This window comes from Procambarus clarkii, chromosome 25, assembly GCF_040958095.1.
Source record: "Procambarus clarkii isolate CNS0578487 chromosome 25, FALCON_Pclarkii_2.0, whole genome shotgun sequence".
In the NCBI taxonomy this organism is placed as follows: Eukaryota; Metazoa; Arthropoda; class Malacostraca; order Decapoda; family Cambaridae; genus Procambarus; species Procambarus clarkii.
In genome coordinates this window covers 14,556,862-14,576,531 of record NC_091174.1, presented here as the reverse complement: position 1 = coordinate 14,576,531, position 19,670 = coordinate 14,556,862, and the positions used below count along the sequence as shown (strand labels likewise).

The 19,670-nt window shown below is 42.5% G+C and overlaps 2 protein-coding genes across 3 annotated transcripts in view; one reads left to right on the top strand and one right to left on the bottom strand.

Annotated features, from left to right (window-relative positions):
- The window catches only part of LOC123756344 (uncharacterized), a 402,241-nt gene that overhangs the window by 166,031 nt on the left and 216,540 nt on the right, over positions 1 to 19,670 (bottom strand). The window lies entirely within an intron of this gene.
- Positions 2,268 to 2,708, top strand: LOC123756541 (protein TonB-like). The gene has a single exon (XM_045739791.2). The coding sequence runs from the start codon at positions 2,268 to 2,270 to the stop codon at positions 2,706 to 2,708; it is 441 nt and encodes a 146-aa protein (XP_045595747.2).

Sequence of the window (19,670 nt, the reverse complement as noted above, 5' to 3'; positions counted from 1 at the left end):
CTTGCATAAATGTTAGGCTCATATGCGTGGCAAATTCTTTGTCGAAAATTGCAATTTACAATGGTTTTCTGTCACATTATAATGGAGCTGACTCATAAATATGAGGATGGGAGTGTGTGAGAGGGTCGTATCGTGGGTGTGTGAGGGAGGGGGGGGGATATGTTACCAGGTGTGTCAGAATTACTCTGATGTAAGCCTCGTGTTGCCTAATATATCTTTGGCATACTTTGTGCTTAAGAAATTTTTGCTTGATCTATGAATGTCTTGACTAATCTTCGAATAATCTTATCTAAGTTGCCTTGACAAATCTTGAATACCTGAGGTGTCTTGACGTGATCAAGGCATTTCCAATTTATCTTGGCATAATGTGATCCTAGATATCGTAAGCTTATCCTAAGATTTCTTAGGATAAGACCCTAAGATATCCAAGCATAACGTGAGTAATTATCAAAAGAAGACACCAAACCGAAAGGCTAAATAGCACCAAGCATATTAGGTCGTACCTAATATATGCATATAAAATCATAGGGTGTCTAAGATATTCTGAGCGCTCTGGGGGTGCCCAAGAGCGGGAGAAATACACCACACACATCTGGCTCTGAGAGCGGTAGGGAAGAAGAGAATAAAACCCGGCACACCTGACTCCCATTCCCGACCAGGTGTGTGTGACCAGAGACGTGTTGCGGACGTCGGACACGGTGCCCCGGCGGGCCTGGACCTGTAGTCTGCATGATGCAGGGCGCCCGTCCGTCTCCTGGCCTCTGGGTTAAGTACACAGTTATGACTCTCACAGAGCGGTCTCTCCACGGCCGTGTTGAGACCACATTCTCCCTCACAGTGAAATATTATTAACATTGTTTATTCACCTTAAAAAAGGTATGACTAAAATGGTCTTAGAGAACGGCAAGACAGAAAGGTTATATTTCGGATTATTGGTAGATTCTTATACTATGTTCTTGTTAGGGAAGAGCCTAGGTTTGTCTAAGAGAGAGGTCGAATATCTGTATGGATAATTGTGAAACACTGAGGTCGTTGAGACAAGCTTGATGATTGGTGTGTGTGTTCAATCATCTAATTGTGCTTGTGGGAGTTGAGCTTCGGCTCTCCTGTCGTTCTCAACTGTCAGTTAACTGGTGTACAAGTTCCTGAGCTAAGTGGGCTTTATCATATCTCCACTTGATGGACTAGGAATATACTACATGGATCCGTCCACTACACTACACATCCATCCATACACTACACATCCATCCATACACTACACATCCATCCATACACTACACATCCATCCATACACTACACGGGTATGGAAGGAGTCTGCCTCTACTATATAAACTTTTTTTTGTGTTCGGTGACTAATATAATGACTATTCTCGGAAGGCTGTGTCCATAACAATGGACACTAGTATCATCCTCAGGATCAGTGTCATGATATTATCTTCAAAATAGGTATTATAACAACCCTGTTTTATATGTTTTTAAGATATTTTCAGCGTAAGCTCTTAAAATGCCTAGACATAATCGTTGCTGGTTCTTCATCTGTTCGTGCTGGTTCTTCATGTGTACGGATATATAATGTTTTTATTTTATATTTTTATTTTTTTAATTTATATGTTTTCCGCATATATAATGCGGAAAATCCAGTGAGAAATGGAATAGGAAGATGAACGTTTCGGCCGGTCAAGGCCGTTGTCAACACCAGACTAGTTGTTCTAGTGGCAAGTTGTTGTCTAGTTGACAAGGCTACCCATATCATCTATCAATCTAACATCGTTAACCTGTTCACTTCACTAACCAAACTCAACGTTCGTTAACCTGTTCACTTCACTAACCAAACTCAACGTTCGTTAACGTGTTCACTTCACTAACCAAACTCAACGTTCGTTAACCTGTTCACTTCACTAACCAAACTCAACGTTCGTTAACGTGTTAACTTCACTAACCAAACTCAACGTTCGTTAACCTGTTCACTTCACTAACCAAACTCAACGTTCGTTAACCTGTTCACTTCACTAACCAAACTCAACGTTCGTTAACCTGTTCACTTCACTAACCAATATCCACAAGCCAGTGTTCCATTACTGGTATTTATAGTGTCCCTGTTATGCAGGTCTCACTATGATGTGCCTTTTTCTTCTTTAATTAAATTATGGCTTCGTATTACTCATCAAATATTAGGGGATTGGATTCATATGTATCATAATTCATATTTTAATCCCAGCTTCCACTGGTTTATGTATCATCATCAATTCATAATAAATGATGCAGCGATGATGTTTATGTTTGCAACTGTTGAGTTGTATGGCAAGGCCATGCAACTTTCTGTAAGATACCTGGTGGATTCGCATCCACCTGGACAGCTGGTGGATACGCCTCCACTAGGACAGCTGGTGGATACGCCTCCACTAGGACAACTGGTGGATTCGCCTCCACTAGGACAGCTGGTGGATACGCCTCCACCTGGACAGCTGGTGGATTCGCCTCCACTAGGACAGCTGGTGGATACGCCTCCACTAGGACAGCTGGTGGATTCGCCTCCACCTGGACAGCTGGTGGATACGCCTCCACTAGGACAGCTGGTGGATTCGCCTCCACTAGGACAGCTGGTGGATTCGCCTCCACTAGGACAGCTGGTGGATACGCCTCCACTAGGACAGCTGGTGGATACGCCTCCAACTGGACAGCTGGTGGATTCGCCTCCACTAGGATAGCTGGTGGATACGCCTCCACTAGGACAGCTGGTGGATTCGCCTCCACTAGGACAGCTGGTGGATTCGCCTCCACTAGGACAGCTGGTGGATACGCCTCCACTAGGACAGCTGGTGGATACGCCTCCACCAGGACAGCTGGTGGATACGCCTCCACCAGGACAGCTGGTGGATACGCCTCCACCAGGACAGCTGGTGGATACGCCTCCACTAGGACAGCTGGTGGATACGCCTCCACCAGGACAGCTGGTGGATACCATTACTGAATAAATACTTTGCATCGACATTAAATCAACACGTAAAGGTTAGAATGATTATTTTAACGTACAGTTGAGTGTGAGCGAATTACTGGCGCTAAAAGTTGAGTGATAAGACCTTAACTTCACTCGTTTAAGACTGATTGCTTCCACACCGAGTCACGAAGGATACAGTCAAGTTCAGTCAAGTCCAGTCCAGTCAAGTTCAGTCAAGTCCAGTACAGTCAAGTTCAGTCAGGTCCAGTCCAGTCCAGTGCAATCACTGTGGTTGGTGCCCCGACGGCCTAGTTTTTTAGCTGTAACGAAGTCAAGGTCCTATATTGACCTCCCAAGGTCCTATAGTGACCTCCCAAGGTCCTATAGTGACCTCCCAAGGTCCTATAGTGACCTCCCAAGGTCCTATAGTGACCTCCCAAGGTCCTATAGTGACCTCCCAAGGTCCTATAGTGACCTCCCAAGGTCCTATAGTGACCTCCCAAGGTCGTATAGTGACCTCCCAAGGTCGTATAGTGACCTCCCAAGGTCCTATAGTGACCTCCCAAGGTCGTATAGTGACCTCCCAAGGTCGTATAGTGACCTCCCAAGGTCGTATAGTGACCTCCCAAGGTCGTATAGTGACCTCCCAAGGTCCTATACTGACCTCCCAAGGTCCTATACTGACCTTCCAAGGTCCTATATTAACCTAAGGTCCTATAGTGACCTTTCCCCAGGATGCATCCCAGACACCAGTTGACTATAACTCCTCAGGTACACATTTTAGAGCTCGCGAGCAGGTGTATCAGGTGAAAGGAAACGTGCCCGACCGTTTTTGTCCTGCCCGGAGATTGCACCAACGAGTCCCTGGGTTGCGAGCCGAGGATGCAGGCTACTGTGCTACAGGACGCTTTCGTTACGTGATGAGTGATGATCACGTGGGGACTGGCCATCGTGTTATGTCTGGTAATCTTATGACGTGATCCACCGCAATAATCGTTACGATGTGGATGACCGGACAGGATGGCCTAAAGCCGTAATTCTTCAGTTATTGATGGTCCAAGGTTGCCGCATCGGGGCTCGACCAGTTTTGTTTAGTCACCCTCGACTGAAGCGCGTAGCTCCGTTTTCTGTGGCAGATAGACTTTAATAATAATAATAATAATAATAATAATAATTTAGTCATAAAATATGCGTACATGAGCACCTTAAACAGAGGTATATCTGAAAGCGCATTAAATAAAGCCACTCATACACAAAACTTGTAAATAACCTTTTTATTAACTACGAATTTATATTTCTGATTATTCATTTAAAAAATGTTCTGAATTAAGTCCTGATTGTTTTAGTTAGATTACAGGCGTTTGCCCTCGTTATGGAGAAGGGAAGGGAACTATCAGGGGGGGGGGAAAGCACCAAGCCATTATGACTATATAGCACTGGGAAGGGGTCAGTATAAGGATTTGGGATGGGTCGGGGGAAGGGAAAGGAATGTCCTGCTACACCTTTCCTCGTTGTGGAGATTGATTGATTGATGAAGATTAAGCCACCCAAGAGGTGGCACGGGCATGAATAGCCCGTAATTCGTTGTGGAGACGTTATAGGGTCATCGTCTGCACGTCTGACGCTCTTGTAGCTCAGGTGGCTTCGTTCCTGACTCGCAATCAGGCATCCCGGGGTTCGATTCCCAGGCGGGACCGAAAAGAAGACTGTGCATGTTTTCATGCACGTAACGCACCTGTTCACCTGGTAATAAAGAGGTACCCGAGAGTTAGGCAGCCACTGTAGGGTTGCATCCTGGTGGAAGATCATCAAGTTCGACCTTTGGGAGACCGTAATACAAGCCTGTGCGTAAGTATATATGCCCAGGCTTCCTGTCACCGGACAAAACGATTACGTGGCTGTCCGGACAAAGGTCATGAGATTAGATTGCTTGTCTGGTGATGCCTCGGTTCCCATGCCAATATATTTCCTTGTCAGATTTCACTAGCGTCGGATTTGTAGACTGATTAACCTGATTAGTTTTCTCCCGACTGATTACCCTGATTAGTTGTGTCCCGACTGATTACGCTGATTAGTTGTGTCCCGACTGATTACCCTGATTAGTTTTCTCCCGACTGATTACCCTGATTAGTTTTGTCCCTACTGATTACCCTGATTAGTTGTGTCCCGACTGATTACGCTGATTAGTTGTGTCCCGACTGATTACGCTGATTAGTTTTGTCCCGACTGATTACGCTGATTAGTTGTGTCCCGTTAAGTTGTGGTGGGCTATACGCCGTTTAATTGCCGTGTTAATTATTTCACCTCTGGCGTATATTTATTTATTGTGAATTTAGTTGACCAATAGTTTAGGTCGGGTTGGCAACATTGGGGTGTATATATGAGCCTATTTACATGAGCGTCTGTGTGTATACTCTAAGAGCTTAGACCAGTACTATGGTATACTTGCTGGTTGGTGAGTAAGCAATTGTGGTTTCCTTAATGACCCTCCAAAGGTGATCGATAGGCCTTAGTAAACCTCAGAGGTTAATACACCTTAATAATCCTCCAAAGGTTGATATGTCTTAATAACCTTGAATAGGTTAATATGCCTTAATAACCCTCCTAATGCTGATAGATCTTAATAACCCATCAGAGGCCAAAATATTAACGTGATTGTTATTGTATAAAAATTCATCGTGATATTTAACATAAGAAAATATCTCCAATGATTGTAAACAATTGTTAATATTACAATCGTGATCATTTAAGAACATGTGAGATCTCTTAGGCGAGTTTTTCCCCCCTGGAGTAAGATTTTATTGCTGTGGCTTACTACACGAAGGGTGTAATGGCAAGGGAGACTGAGCTAGACATTAAGGGTCGTTCTGAAGTTCAGCGATGTACTCAACAGGGTTAACACTCTCTAGACTTGACTGCCGGGAGAGGGAAGGGACGTGGGTGTCAAGTCTCCCACAGTGTGGGTGCCAGGTCTCCCACAGTGTGGGTGCCAGGTCTCCCACAGTGTGGGTGCCAGGTCTCCCACAGTGTGGGTGCCAGGTCTCCCACAGTGTGGGTGCCAGGTCTCCCACAGTGTGGGTGCCAGGTCTCCCACAGTGTGGGTGCCAGGTCTCCCACAGTGTGGGGTGTCAGGTCTCCCACAGTGTGGGGTGTCAGGTCTCCCACAGTGTGGGGTGCCAGGTCTCCCACAGTGTGGGGTGTCAGGTCTCCCACAGTGTGGGGTGTCAGGTCTCTCACAGTGAGGGTGTCAGGTCTCCCACAGTGTGGGGTGTCAGGTCTCCCACAGTGTGGGTGTCAGATCTCCCACAGCAACGTCACCGCATATTGCAGCTTTTCACCTTGATCCTGTTTATTCTAATAATTCCTAATGCAAGTAAATTATTTTGTAATAAATAGTTACAAATCCAGAATAATTTTGATCTAAATTGTAAACTTAGACAATAAATAACTTCTACCTACACATATTCACATCTATGTATTAAAAATGTGAATTAATTTGATTTGTTTCAATTTTTATATTTCTTAAATATAATTTTCAAAATGTCCCACTTATAGAATATATAATTCCAGCAGGAAAACAAATGAAGGTTTTATAATGTAATTACTGTAATTAGCATGATGATCAACTCGGATAACACCGATAAACTGATGTATATATTTATTACACTTTGCCTGAGCCGCCGAGGGTAATATTGGCCGGGAGGTGGTCACTTTAATCTCCCTCACAACTGTGCTAAATCGGGGTAAATTCTGATTAATAATATATTGACCAGACCACACGCTAGAAATTGAAGAGATGACGACGTTACGGCCCGTCCTGGGGCCAGATTCACGAAAGCACTTACGCAAGCACTTACGAACCTGGGGCCAGATTCACGAAAGTACTTACGCAAGCACTTACGAACCTGTACATCTTTTCTCAATCTATGGCGGCTTTGTTTCCAATTATTAAATAGTTTACAAACATGAAAACTTCCCATTCAACTGTTGTTATTGTTATAAACAGCCTCCTGGTGCTTCGGAGCTCATTAACTGTTTAATAATTGGAAACAAAGCCGCCAAAGATTGAGAAAAGATGTACAGGTTCGTAAGTGCTTGCGTAAGTGCTTTCGTGAATCTGGGTCCTGTACATCTTTTCTCAATCTTTGGCGGCTTTGTTCCCAATTATTAAACAGTTAATGAGCTCCGAAGCACCAGGAGGCTGTTTATAACAATAACAACAGTTGAATGGGATGTTTTCATGCTTGTAAACTGTTTAATAAATGTAACCAAAGCCGTTAAACATTGAGGAAAGATGTACACGTTCGCAAGTGCTTGCGTAACTGCTTTCGTGAATCTGGCCCCAGGACCATTTAAGTCGATTGTGATGAGACGAAGAAGGGGAGGACAATAATAGGCAAGAGAGATGTGAGGAGATGGAAATCTTAGAGGAAGAGAAGATCAAGGCTAAAAGTAAGGTATAATAAAGGGTGTAATAATAGGAATAAGAAAGGGATCGTGAGAGAAGAGGAGAGAGAGAGAGAGAGAAAAAGATAAAAGGAAGTGTAGGCTTACGTCAGGTCACGTTTGTTAAGAAGGTTGGAGCATTTAAGTGTATACTGTGACTCAGGTTTATGTTGGGTATGTTGAGTATCAGAGCTGATTCAACACGATGGCGTCTGTGTAGAGGCAGGAAAGATTATTTTAGAGGAAGACCAATCAATAGGATGATTAGAATCCCTAACATGAGAGAAGAGAGCGTCACACAATATTAATTGTAATTAATATTATAATTATTATTATTGTGATGTTACATATATTTGGAAAAGTGAATAGGTGTGTGTGTGTGTGTGTGTGTGTGTGTGTGTGTGTGTGTGTGTGTGTGTGTGTGTGTGTGTGTGTTCATGTCTTAAAAATATAACAGGCATTTGGAACTTCAGATCCGCAAAAGATTATATATATATATATATATATATATATTATTATATATATATATATATATTATATATATATAATATATATATATAATAATATATATATATTCGTCACTATTATGAAAGGTGTCAGATTAGAGGCAACTTTTCCTTCTCTAACTTCAAGAAAAGCTGACAGTTATTTCCAGCAAAACATGAATATTACCGGAAGCGTTCACAGTATTTTTTTATATTTCCGTCCACATATGTCCACACCTGTCATGTGGATATCCAGTGGTGCAGCGGGTGTGGGGTGAGGAGGGAGTTACACCGAGGGGAGAATGAGCAACACAGTGGGCAGCCAGTGGTGCATGCAAGTGGCATGTACATGGGGCAACCCATTCCAATTCATTCACCTAATTCTCAGGGTTCAGACATTTTACCGAAATAGGAACACGACCTTAAGGGGTGAAATACACTTGTATATGATTCATCTTTGGCTTGAAGAGTGTTGGTTATCAGGTGTATTTCTGGGCCCCATGTTTGGGGGGGTAGTAGTAGGTGTGAGAGGGAGGTGACAGGTGTGTGAGTGATAACAGGTATGAGAGTGGTGTCAGACATTAGAGTGATGACAGGTGCTTGAGCAGTAACACGCATGAGATTGGCAGCAGGTGAGCGATGGGAAAAGGAGTGAGATTGGTCTCAAGTCTTGTAAAGAAGACACATTTGTTAATGACGCCAGGAGGGTTAGGTATCTTTTCAGGTCAAAATTGTCCTGACAACATTGCCAAAAAAAAATTCATGAAATACGCGGATTGAAATCCTCGCTTGTTTGTTTTGCAATATACATTATATCTGCCGTGTCAGTTATCGCTAAATAATTGCAGATTGCATCTCCTTTGCGATGGAGATGCAATCAAATATAAAAAGTATAATAAAGTTCAAATATAATTTGAACTTTACAATAGCTTAGAACTTAGGTATATGTTGCATGGATTCTTTAGGTGGTTGCACATTGAACAACTCTGCTGCTCTATAAACCTATTTTTTGTTTGCTTTAAATGGATTCCGGTACAGAGTGGAGAAACAATTTAATACTAGCTCTGCCAGCCACTTTACTGGTAAAGGTGAGTATTTCTTGTAAGCTTTAGTTAGAAGTTTCAATTATCAAGAAATTGTTAAGTAAATTCAAATTTAAAGATTGTTATATTGCGTTGTTCTGAGAGAGAGAGATTGTTAGATTAGAAACATTCATAAGAGGTTTAAGTGCAGGAAAGACCTGGGTAAATACTGGTTTGTAAATATTATTGTAGGTTTATGAATCAAATTACTAGGAAACGTAACAGACTTGGGTTCACTGGCTTGTTTCAAGAGTAGGAGAGACATAATATCAATGAGTTTGGGTGGATTTAAATAGGAGCTGCCTCGTATGGGCCAATAGTTCTTTTTAACATTTTCTTTATTCCAATGTTCTTAGTTATCAAGAAGTGTACAGATGGGAGACGTTTCATAACATTTCAATAACGAATAAATCTTAGAAAAAGTGGTAAAATACAAATCATGGGAGCCATTAATGTAAGAATCTTATCACCGTGAGGTAATTGCATAACTATGCACACACAATAGTATTTAATAACACTATAGAACCCCCCCAACATTGTTACATAAAACTGTACAGAAAGAAAAGGTACACACAAGATTTTAAGTTATATGAAATTTATTAAAATACACAATCTGGACAGGATAGAACCATTTATTCATTATTAAATCAGTCATCAGCATGACATAACGTGATTATCACGAACTAGCGTGATCAGTGTGACTACATAGCACCTGTGATGGGTACGAAAACAGGATAGGAGCTGGGTGTGAGGTCGGACGAAAGGAATAGTGCCCAATTGCTTGGACAAGCAATTAGGGATGGAAAAGGGACCTGCTTGATGCGAGGCTGTCGCTGTATACCGGCGGGTCCAAGCGGATTAACGTGTGATTAGCAAGTGGAATGACCTACAATGAGAGGCAGTTAATGCTTAATATGATTTCAAGAATAGTTATGCTAAGCCAGAAAGCCGGGAGGGACTGATAGGCAGGTCCCAGGAGCCAGAGTTCGCCCTGCAACACATACAAGTGAATTTATTGGTGGATATATATATTATATATATATATATATATATATATATATATATATATATATATATATATATATATATGTCGTACCTAGTAGCCAGAACGCACTTTTCAGCCTACTATGCAAGGCCCGATTTGCCTAATAAGCCAAGTTTTCCTGAATTAATATATTTTCTCTAATTTTTTTCTTATGAAATGATAAAGCTACCCATTTCATTATGAATGAGGTCAAGTTTTTTTTATTGGAGTTAAAATTAACGTAGATATATGACCGAACCTAACCAACCCTACCAAACCTAACCTAACCTATCTCTATAGGTTAGGTTAGGTTAGGTAGCCGAAAAAGTTAGGTTAGGTTAGGTTAGGTAGGTTAGGTAGTCGAAAAATAATTAATTCATGAAAACTTGGCTTATTAGGCAAATCGGGCCTTGCAAAGTAGGCTGAGAAGTGCGTTCTGGCTACTAGGTACGACATATATATATATATATATATATATATATATATATATATATATATATATATATATAATTATATATATATATATATATATACAATGTCAGACCACGAAGGAAAAATGAAACAGGAAATTTCCTTAAGTACTTTCGTATATTAAATACATCTTCAGAAGGTGAAGATGCTTTTAAAAACGGCATATGTTTTTATTAAGGCCTGTCGGCCGTCTATCACTCCATCATAGGAGGACGTAATGTATGGGGGGTTTGATCACCTTCTGAAGATGTATTTAATATACGAAAGTACTTAAGGAAATTTCCTGTTTCATTTTTCCTTCGTGGTCTGACATTGTCACATTCTTAATCACGTGTTTATTTTCGTGATATGCATATGTTTTTATTAAGGCCTGTCGGCCGTCTATCACTCCATCATAGGAGGACGTAATGTATGGGGGGTTTGATCACCTTCTGAAGATGTATTTAATATACGAAAGTACTTAAGGAAATTTCCTGTTTCATTTTTCCTTCGTGGTCTGACATTGTCACATTCTTAATCACGTGTTTATTTTCGTGATATACACACATATATATATATATATCTTATTAGGCACGATTTGCCTAATAAGTCAAGTTTTCCTGAATTAATATATTTTCTCTAATTTTTTTCTTATGAAATGTTAAAGCTACCCATTTCATTATGTATGAGGTCAAATTTTTTTTATTGGAGTTAAAATTAACGTAGATATATGATCGAACCTAACCAACCCTACCTAACCTAACCTAACCAATCTTTATAGGTTAGGTTAGGTAGCCGAAAAAGTTAGGTTAGGTTAGGTAGTCGAAAAACAATTAATTCATCAAAACTTGGCTTATTAGGCAAATCGGGCCTTGCATAGTAGGCTGAGAAGTGCGTTCTGGCTACTAGGACACATATATATATATATATATATATATATATATATATATATATATATATATATATATATATATGTCGTACCTAGTAGCCAGAACTCACTTCTCAGCCTACTATTCAAGGCCCGATTTGCCTAATAAGCCAAGTTTTCCTGAATTAATATATTTACTATAATTTTTTTCTTATGAAATGATAAACCAACCCTTTTCTCTATGTATGAGGTCAATTTTTTTTTATTGGAGTTAAAATTAACGTAGATATATGACCGAACCTAACCAACCCTACCTAACCTAACCTAACCTATATTTATAGGTAAGGTTAGGTTAGGTAGCCAAAAAAAGCTAGGTTAGGTTAGGTAGGTTAGGTAGACGAAAAAACATTAATTCATGAAAACTTGGCTTATTAGGCAAATCAGGCCTTGAATAGTAGCCTGAGAAGTGCGTTCTGGCTATTAGGTACGACATATATATATATATATATATAATATATATATATATTATATATATATATATATATATATAATATATATATATGGGGTGGCATAGCCCAAGCCATACAACATAGTCACGTATATAGTGCGAGGAAGGAAGACAGGTGCAACAGGGAACAAGCACAATAAACACACTGAGACATCACCTTCAACTGAATGGTAATGCTTTTCAATCCTGAAATTGCCTGTCCATCTCGTTTCACTCTCTCTTTCCACTACTCTATTTTCCCACACTCTGTATCTTCCTACAATCTGTATCTTCCCACACTCTGTATCTTCCTACACCCTGTATCTTCCTACACTCTGTATCTTCCTACACTCTGTATCTTCCTACACTCTGTATCTTCCCACACTCTGTATCTTCCCACACTCTGTATCTTCCTACACTCTGTATCTTCCTACACTCTGTATCTTCCCACACTCTGTATCTTCCCACACACTGTATCTTCCTACACTCTGTATCTTCCTACACTCTGTATCTTCCCACACTCTGTATCTTCCTACACTCTGTATCTTCCCACACTCTGTATCTTCCTACACTCTGTATCTTCCTACACTCTGTATCTTCCCACACTCTGTATCTTCCCACACTCTGTATCTTCCTACACTCTGTATCTTCCTACACTCTGTATCTTCCCACACTCTGTATCTTCCCACACAGTATCTTCCCACACACTGTATCTTCCTACACTCTGTATCTTCCCACACTCTGTATCTTCCCACACTCTGTATCTTCCTACACACTGTATCTTCCTACACTCTGTATCTTCCCACACACTGTATCTTCCCACACTCTGTATCTTCCTACACACTGTATCTTCCTACACACTGTATCTTCCCACACTCTGTATCTTCCCACACTCTGTATCTTCCTACACACTGTATCTTCCTACACTCTGTATCTTCCCACACACTGTATCTTCCCACACTCTGTATCTTCCCACACAGTATCTTCCCACACAGTATCTTCCCACACAGTATCTTCCCACACAGTATCTTCCCACACACTGTATCTTCCCACACTCTGTATCTTCCTACAAACTGTATCTTCCTACACTCTGTATCTTCCCACACTCTGTATCTTCCCACACAGTATCTTCCCACACTCTGTATCTTCCCACACTCTGTATCTTCCCACACACTGTATCTTCCCACACAGTATCTTCCCACACAGTATCTTCCCACACACTGTATCTTCCCACACTCAGTATCTTCCCACACAGTATCTTCCCACACACTGTATCTTCCCTACATCTCTCTCTCCCTCTTCTCTCTCCCTCTTCTCTCTCTCTCCCTCTTCTCTCTCCCTCCCTCTTCTCTCTCCCTCTTCTCTCTCTCTCCCTCTTCTCTCTCCCTCCCTCTTCTCTCTCCCTCTTCTCTCTCTCTCCCTCTTCTCTCTCCCTCTTCTCTCGTCTACGTTCGTATATAATGGCAGGTTCAGGAGAAAGCACTCTTTTTTTCCGTTAAAAGCTGGACAAGTGTCAGGGTTGCCACCCCTCGCCCCTCTCTTCCCTCTCGCCCCTCTCTCCCCTCTCGCCCCCTCCTGCCCCCTCCTGCCCCCTCCTGCCCCTCTCGCTCCCTCCTGCCCCTCTCGCCCCCTCCTGCCCCCTCCTGCCCCTCTCGCCCCTCTCGCCCCTCCGCCTCTCGCCCTCTCTCGCCCCCTCGCCCTCTCTCGCCCCCTCTCGCCCTTTCTCGCCCCCTCTCGCCCCCTCTCGCCCCTCTCTCCCCTCTCGCCCCTCTCGCCCCTCTCGTCCCCTCCTGCCCCTATCCAGTCCTTCTCACACTCTCATTCATCTTCCTCCATATTTACCTTTTTCCTCACCAGTTCCAACTTTGTCATGTGTGCGTCTAACTCCTCCCCTCTTCACTCTCCCTCTTCTTACCTCCTCTACCAATTATCTCATTTCGATGGTCATTGTTTTCTTGCCCATTTCTCTCTCACTTACATCCTCTACTTCCTTGTTTCCTGCCCCTTGTTACTCCTCAGTTCTCCCGCTCCTCTTACTGCTTCATCTCCTGTCTATCACACACTCTTATTTCCCCCTTTACCTCCCTCCCGCGGCTATCAACTTCACTCATGCAGGAAACCATCACCTTCCCTTCCGCCCTCATGGGTGTGTGTGTGTGTGTGTATGTGTGTGTGTGTGTGTGTGTGTGTGTGTGTGTGTGTGTGTGTGTGTGTGTTCACCTAGTTGTATTTACCTAGTTGTGCTTGCGGTGGTTGAGCTCTGCTCTTTCGGCCCGCCTCTCAACTGTCATTACAAGATATACATTGGTTGATACAAAAAATGCCTAAGGGTTATGGATCTCTTGAAGCTCCTCCGCTTCCGGACTGGAACCGAGGATGCAGCAGGCGTTTCCCCTCTGGATCGCCATACTGAGGCGCTGAAACAAAAAACTGGAAGCTCTTGGGTCTCTGGTGACGTCAATGAGCTTGGAACCCAATTCCTTCAGAAATCCCAAGGCACTCTTGCCCCAGGGGCCATGCGTCTCAGACGCTATGGGAACAGAGGTATTGACCTTCCAGTCGCCTGTACTTGAGTGATTTTACCGTTTCCCTGTGGTTGGCCGCCCCACCTGCTTCATCAGCTCCGAAGTGTACATAGGTGTCAGCCAGGGTGGATGCACATGTGTAGTCCCACACCAACTGTCTACCCTCCTTCCAGGAGTATATGGTGATGCCATCAGGGCGAAGTACGGGGAAATCCGGGTTTTGGTCCCCTAAGATGCGAGGTTCTCTCTCCGCTGGGCACCCAGCTGAGACGAGGCTTCTCTTGATGATGTCATTGACCTCGTTGTGTCTTGCATGCCAGCCCTTTGTGCTTTTGCAATACAACCCATGCAGTCCATATTGGTCTGCCTTCACTCTGTTGCAAATACACTTGTATTCAGTGTGAATTGGGGTACTAAGGCGGAGGGCCACTGCTACACGAAGGGATTCTGGATCTAGGCGCGTGCCCATTGCTGACATGGGTACTGCCAGGAGGAAGTATCCTGCATGGGGGCACGCACTGCTCTGAGGCGGGCTTTCTCCTTGTCTGATGTTGCGGCGCTGAGCATGGCATCAGCTACTTTTTCCACTAGTGGGTGGTCCCAGCCGGACTGTTTGTGTTGTTTTGTTGGCTCTATAATGGTTGCTGGGGCTGCAAGAGCATCCCACTGATTTGAACATTCAGTGAAAGCAGGATCGTGTATTCCTGCTGAATCTCTCAGGGTTGCAGGTAAGATATCTCTGACTAGGTCGTGCGATGCATGGGAGGAGGAAAGGAAGGCTGGTAGAGATATCTGGGAGGCTGTGCGGACACCAAGGCCGCCGAGTCTTACAGGGAGGGTTGCTTGCTCCCACTGAGAGTCGTCCAATGGCGGGTTCAGGACTTTCACCAGCATGGACCTCAGAAGGGTGTCATACACATTTAACTTAGGGCTGCTGTAGGATGGAGAACACCTCGAAAAGTAGGTCAACTTAGGGAGAGATAGGCATCTTGTGAGGAGGAAGAGAGCATCATGGGCATCAATCTTGTCAATCCTGTCCTGCATTCTCTTTAGATCAGAGATTTTTGCATCCAGGACCTCCGCGATTGCTCGTGGGGCCAATGGGGGCACCCAGGAAGGTCCATTGACTGCACCCAGGAGGGTGCAGTCAGGTGACTCAACAACGAGAATGTCTGGAAGAACATTCTGTATTTGCCTAGTGATGTCTGGGTTGCGGGAGACTATTTCACATTTGGATGCATTGAGAATGAGGCCCAAAGCTGCTCCCTGCTCCTGAATTTTCCTTATATCCTCCATAATGGTTTCCGGGGTTCCAGCGAGAGTGCCATCAACCAGGTACCAGATATTTAGCTCGCTTGTCAGACTATCAGTGACCTCTATGATAGCTAAGCAGAAAAGGAGGGGGGCTAAGGGGTCATCTTGTTGGACACCTTCACAGGAGTCTATTTCATGCTCCCAAAAAAGGAGCTTATTCCCCACTGTAGCACGATCGGATGAATGGGTAAAGGGGACGGAAATGGTTGTGTACAGCCCTGAGGACAGCGTCTCTTCTGACGTTTCTCTCTCTCTCTCTCTCTCTCTCTCTCTCTCTCTCTCTCTCTCTCTCTCTCTCTCTCTCTCTCTCTCTCTCTCTCTCTCTCTCTCTCTCTCTCTATATATATATATATATATATACACACACACACACACACACACACACACACACACACAACACCACACACACACACACACACACACACACACACACACACACACACACACATCCTCTGGTGAAATTGTAGGGACCCCACAAGTCGCGTAAATCAACCTTTCCGACCCCTTGCTTTAATATATATATATATATATATATTTATATATATATATATATATATATATATATATATATATATATATATATATATATAAGCAGGTTTTCTCTAACACATGTGGAATTAAAAAATAACAGTATTGTTATGCTTACTAATTTTCTAATGCGTATTTCTAATGGATAGTAAATACCTTCTACCATTTAGAGGGTGAAGAATCACTAAATCATTTAACCTTTCTATTTTGATGTTTGACATTGTTCGTCAACAATGAGACATCATCAGAAATGTATGATTCAGTGTCCTTCTGACACTGGGGACACAGGTATACTGAAATGATATACTCGTTGTTGTTGTTGTTGTTTAAGATTCAGCTACTTAGAACGAAACGTTCCAAGTAGCACGGGCTATGGTGAGCCCGTAAGTTGAGGCTCTTTGGAGCCATTATCTGTATCAGAAACTGGTACTAGAGGTTTGGGGAAATTGATATGCAAAAACATGGATATTTATGTGCGTGGGTTGACCTCACAATACGATTAAATAGTCTTTAAACGTTGAGAGTGACGAAGAATAGGGTGACTTAATTGCTGTTCAACTTTTGCTAATGATTGTTTACCGGTTCTTCCCCCCCCCCCCCTCCCGTCTTCCCACTCTTTACCTTATTTTCCCCTTCCCTCAGTACCCCTCCCCTCTTCACACTTTTATAAAATTGATTAAGAAACAATGAAACAACTGCATTGGGTCAATTACGGAGCACCAACATTTCTAGGGAAAGCACAATAAATATTTTACAGTTGACTTGTGAAATATTTCAGTTATTTCTTATTTCGCGATGGGCGATTCTTTAAATGCTAATATTTAAAGCATTTAATTTACACTGATAGGGATCTATTAGTCAAACTGAATAGTGTTTTTTTCCTTTAATTACCTTACCTCCCGTAACTATATAATCTTCCCCGTCCCCACCTCCCTTGCCCCTATATGTCCCTGTTGCTGCTCCATTCTCTTCTCTTATATGTTCCTTCCCTCTTCTACTCCCGTCTGCCTCTCCCTCCCCTATACCAGGAACTTCCCGCTCACAGTGAGGGCTCGGCTGCCCAGCTATCTCTCCCCATCACCACATACACACAAAAATACATATGATAAAAGGCCAAAATCGATTTGGCAGCCTGGAAACGTAATCAGGTAATCCAGGGACGCACATAAAGAACCTCCGACCAAAATTTCACTACTGTGGGCTCGATATATTTTTTGGTGGACGCTGTGGCGGAGTAGTGAGAGAGAGAGAGAGAGAGAGAGCGAGAGAGCGAGAGAGCGAGAGAGCGAGAGAGCGAGAGAGAGAGAGAGAGAGAGACAGACACAGAGAGAGAGAGACAGAGAGAGAGAGACAGAGAGAGAGAGACAGACAGAGAGAGACACACAGAAATATGTCTATAGTGCGTCCGGGGGTGTGTTTGTTTAACCTGTATTTTCGGGGCTTGAGCTCCAGCTCCTGGTGCCCTCCTCCTTGATTTGTGCTTTTTTTTAACACTTTGTCACTCCTGTATTTGTAGAAGTGCCTAGTTTACCTCTATTATTCAACCCGTCCTCGACTCAAGTCCATTACATCCAGCGGTCGACCTCACAGACGCATTCATAAATTTTAACATGCTGTTCATTCAAAACAGGAATTTTCTCAAATATAAGTTATTATTATAATATATTAGCATATTGTGCATATATAGGCATAGGTTAGGTTTGGTTAAGTATTTAGGTTCTGTTGGCGATTATTTGTATTTGTAGTACGTGGGTGAAGCATTTACAGCGATGTGATAAAAACTCGTCAGTGAAGCACTTGTTCCGGAAGTGTTCGAACGAAAGCAGTTGTGAGTCGTGTGTAAACCGTTTTTCATATAAACAGGGGGTTTGGTGGGTGGATGGAATCACTTTTGGGTCTTTGGAGGACGGGCTGCTATTATTTCCTCGTTTGTTTCATTTTAGTTCTTAACAAGAGTAAAGATCACTTGTCTATGACTTACCTATGTTGCCAGATTCCGTCTATATACACTCTGTTCATATTCTTATCAAACATATATACATTTATTTTTATGTTTTTATTTCATTATTCTATATGTTGTTATCATGTCTCTCTTAGTTTTTTCTAAAAATGCAAAGTTCAGGGGTCAGATTCACGAAGCAGTTACGCTCAGTTACGCAAGCACTTACGAACCTGTACATCTTTTCTCAATCTTTGGCGGCTTTGTTTACAATTATTAAACAGTTAATGAGTTCCAAAGCACCAGGAGGCTGTTTATAACAATAACAACAGTTGATTGGGAAGTTGTCATGCTTGTAAACTGTTTAATAAATGTAACCAAAGTCGTCAAAAATTAAGAAAAGATGTACACGTTAGTAACTACTTGCGTAACTGCTTCGTGAATCTGGCCCCCCAGGTTTTTACATCTGTTTCTCATTTATCAATACTTTAATATCCGACACCAGCCCATATGGCACGGCTCTAAGCTTTCTCATCGTGTGACCTTTATATGTGAGGGTTCCCAGTCGGTGCTCCATACTCCAGGAGCGTGCGTGAGCGCGTGTGTGTGCGTACATCAACTGATGTACAGGTTTCTGAGCCTACTGGGCTCTATCATATCTACACTTGAAACTGTGTAGGGAGTCAGCCTCCACCACATCACTTCCTAATGCATTCCATTTCATGTGTGTGTGTGTGTGTGTGTGTGTGTGTGTGTGTGTGTGTGTGTACTCACCTAGTTGTACTCACCTAGTTGTGTTTGCGGGGGTTGAGCTCTGGCTCTTTGGTCCCGCCTCTCAACCGTCAATCAACAGGTGTACAGATTCCTGAGCCTATTGGGCTCTATCATATCTACACTTGAAACTGTGTATGGAGTCAGCCTCCACCACATCACTGCCTAATGCATTCCATTTGTCAACCACTCTGACACTAAAAAAGTTCTTTCTAATATCTCTGTGGCTCATTTGGGCACTCAGTTTCCACGTGTGTGTGTGTGTGTGTGTGTGTGTGTGTGTGTGTGTGTGTGTGTGTGTGTGTGTGTGTGTGTGTGTGTGATTTAGATACTTTTTACTTATATTCTTCTAGATTAGTATTCATTGTTTTTAATTTCGTGCATGGCGCCAACATTGCAATATTTGTGTTCCCGTTTAACTTGGTGTCATGTCATTTCTTTTTTATTTTTACTTTCCGACTGACTGCTGATTCTAGAAAATGCGTTTGACTGATTGAGGCGTGAATGTCCTGAACAATTCCTTCCCTCCAAATGAATAACAGATGAATGTTTAATGAAAAGTGTAAAACAGCTAATACAACAGCTTTTAGAAATGAGCGCTATGAAGGGAGTGCACAGAGCTTCTAATCTGATGTTCGCTCCAAAAATATAACCGCAGTGAAGAAAGAACTAAACGTCTTTTATCCAAAGAACATGAATAAAGAACAACAAGAACAATTTATTGACATCTTTAGGGTATTGAAGTCAATTGAGATTTACACAAAGTTTACAGTTATTTACAGCACGAGGCTATTTTGGAGTTGTAAATATCTT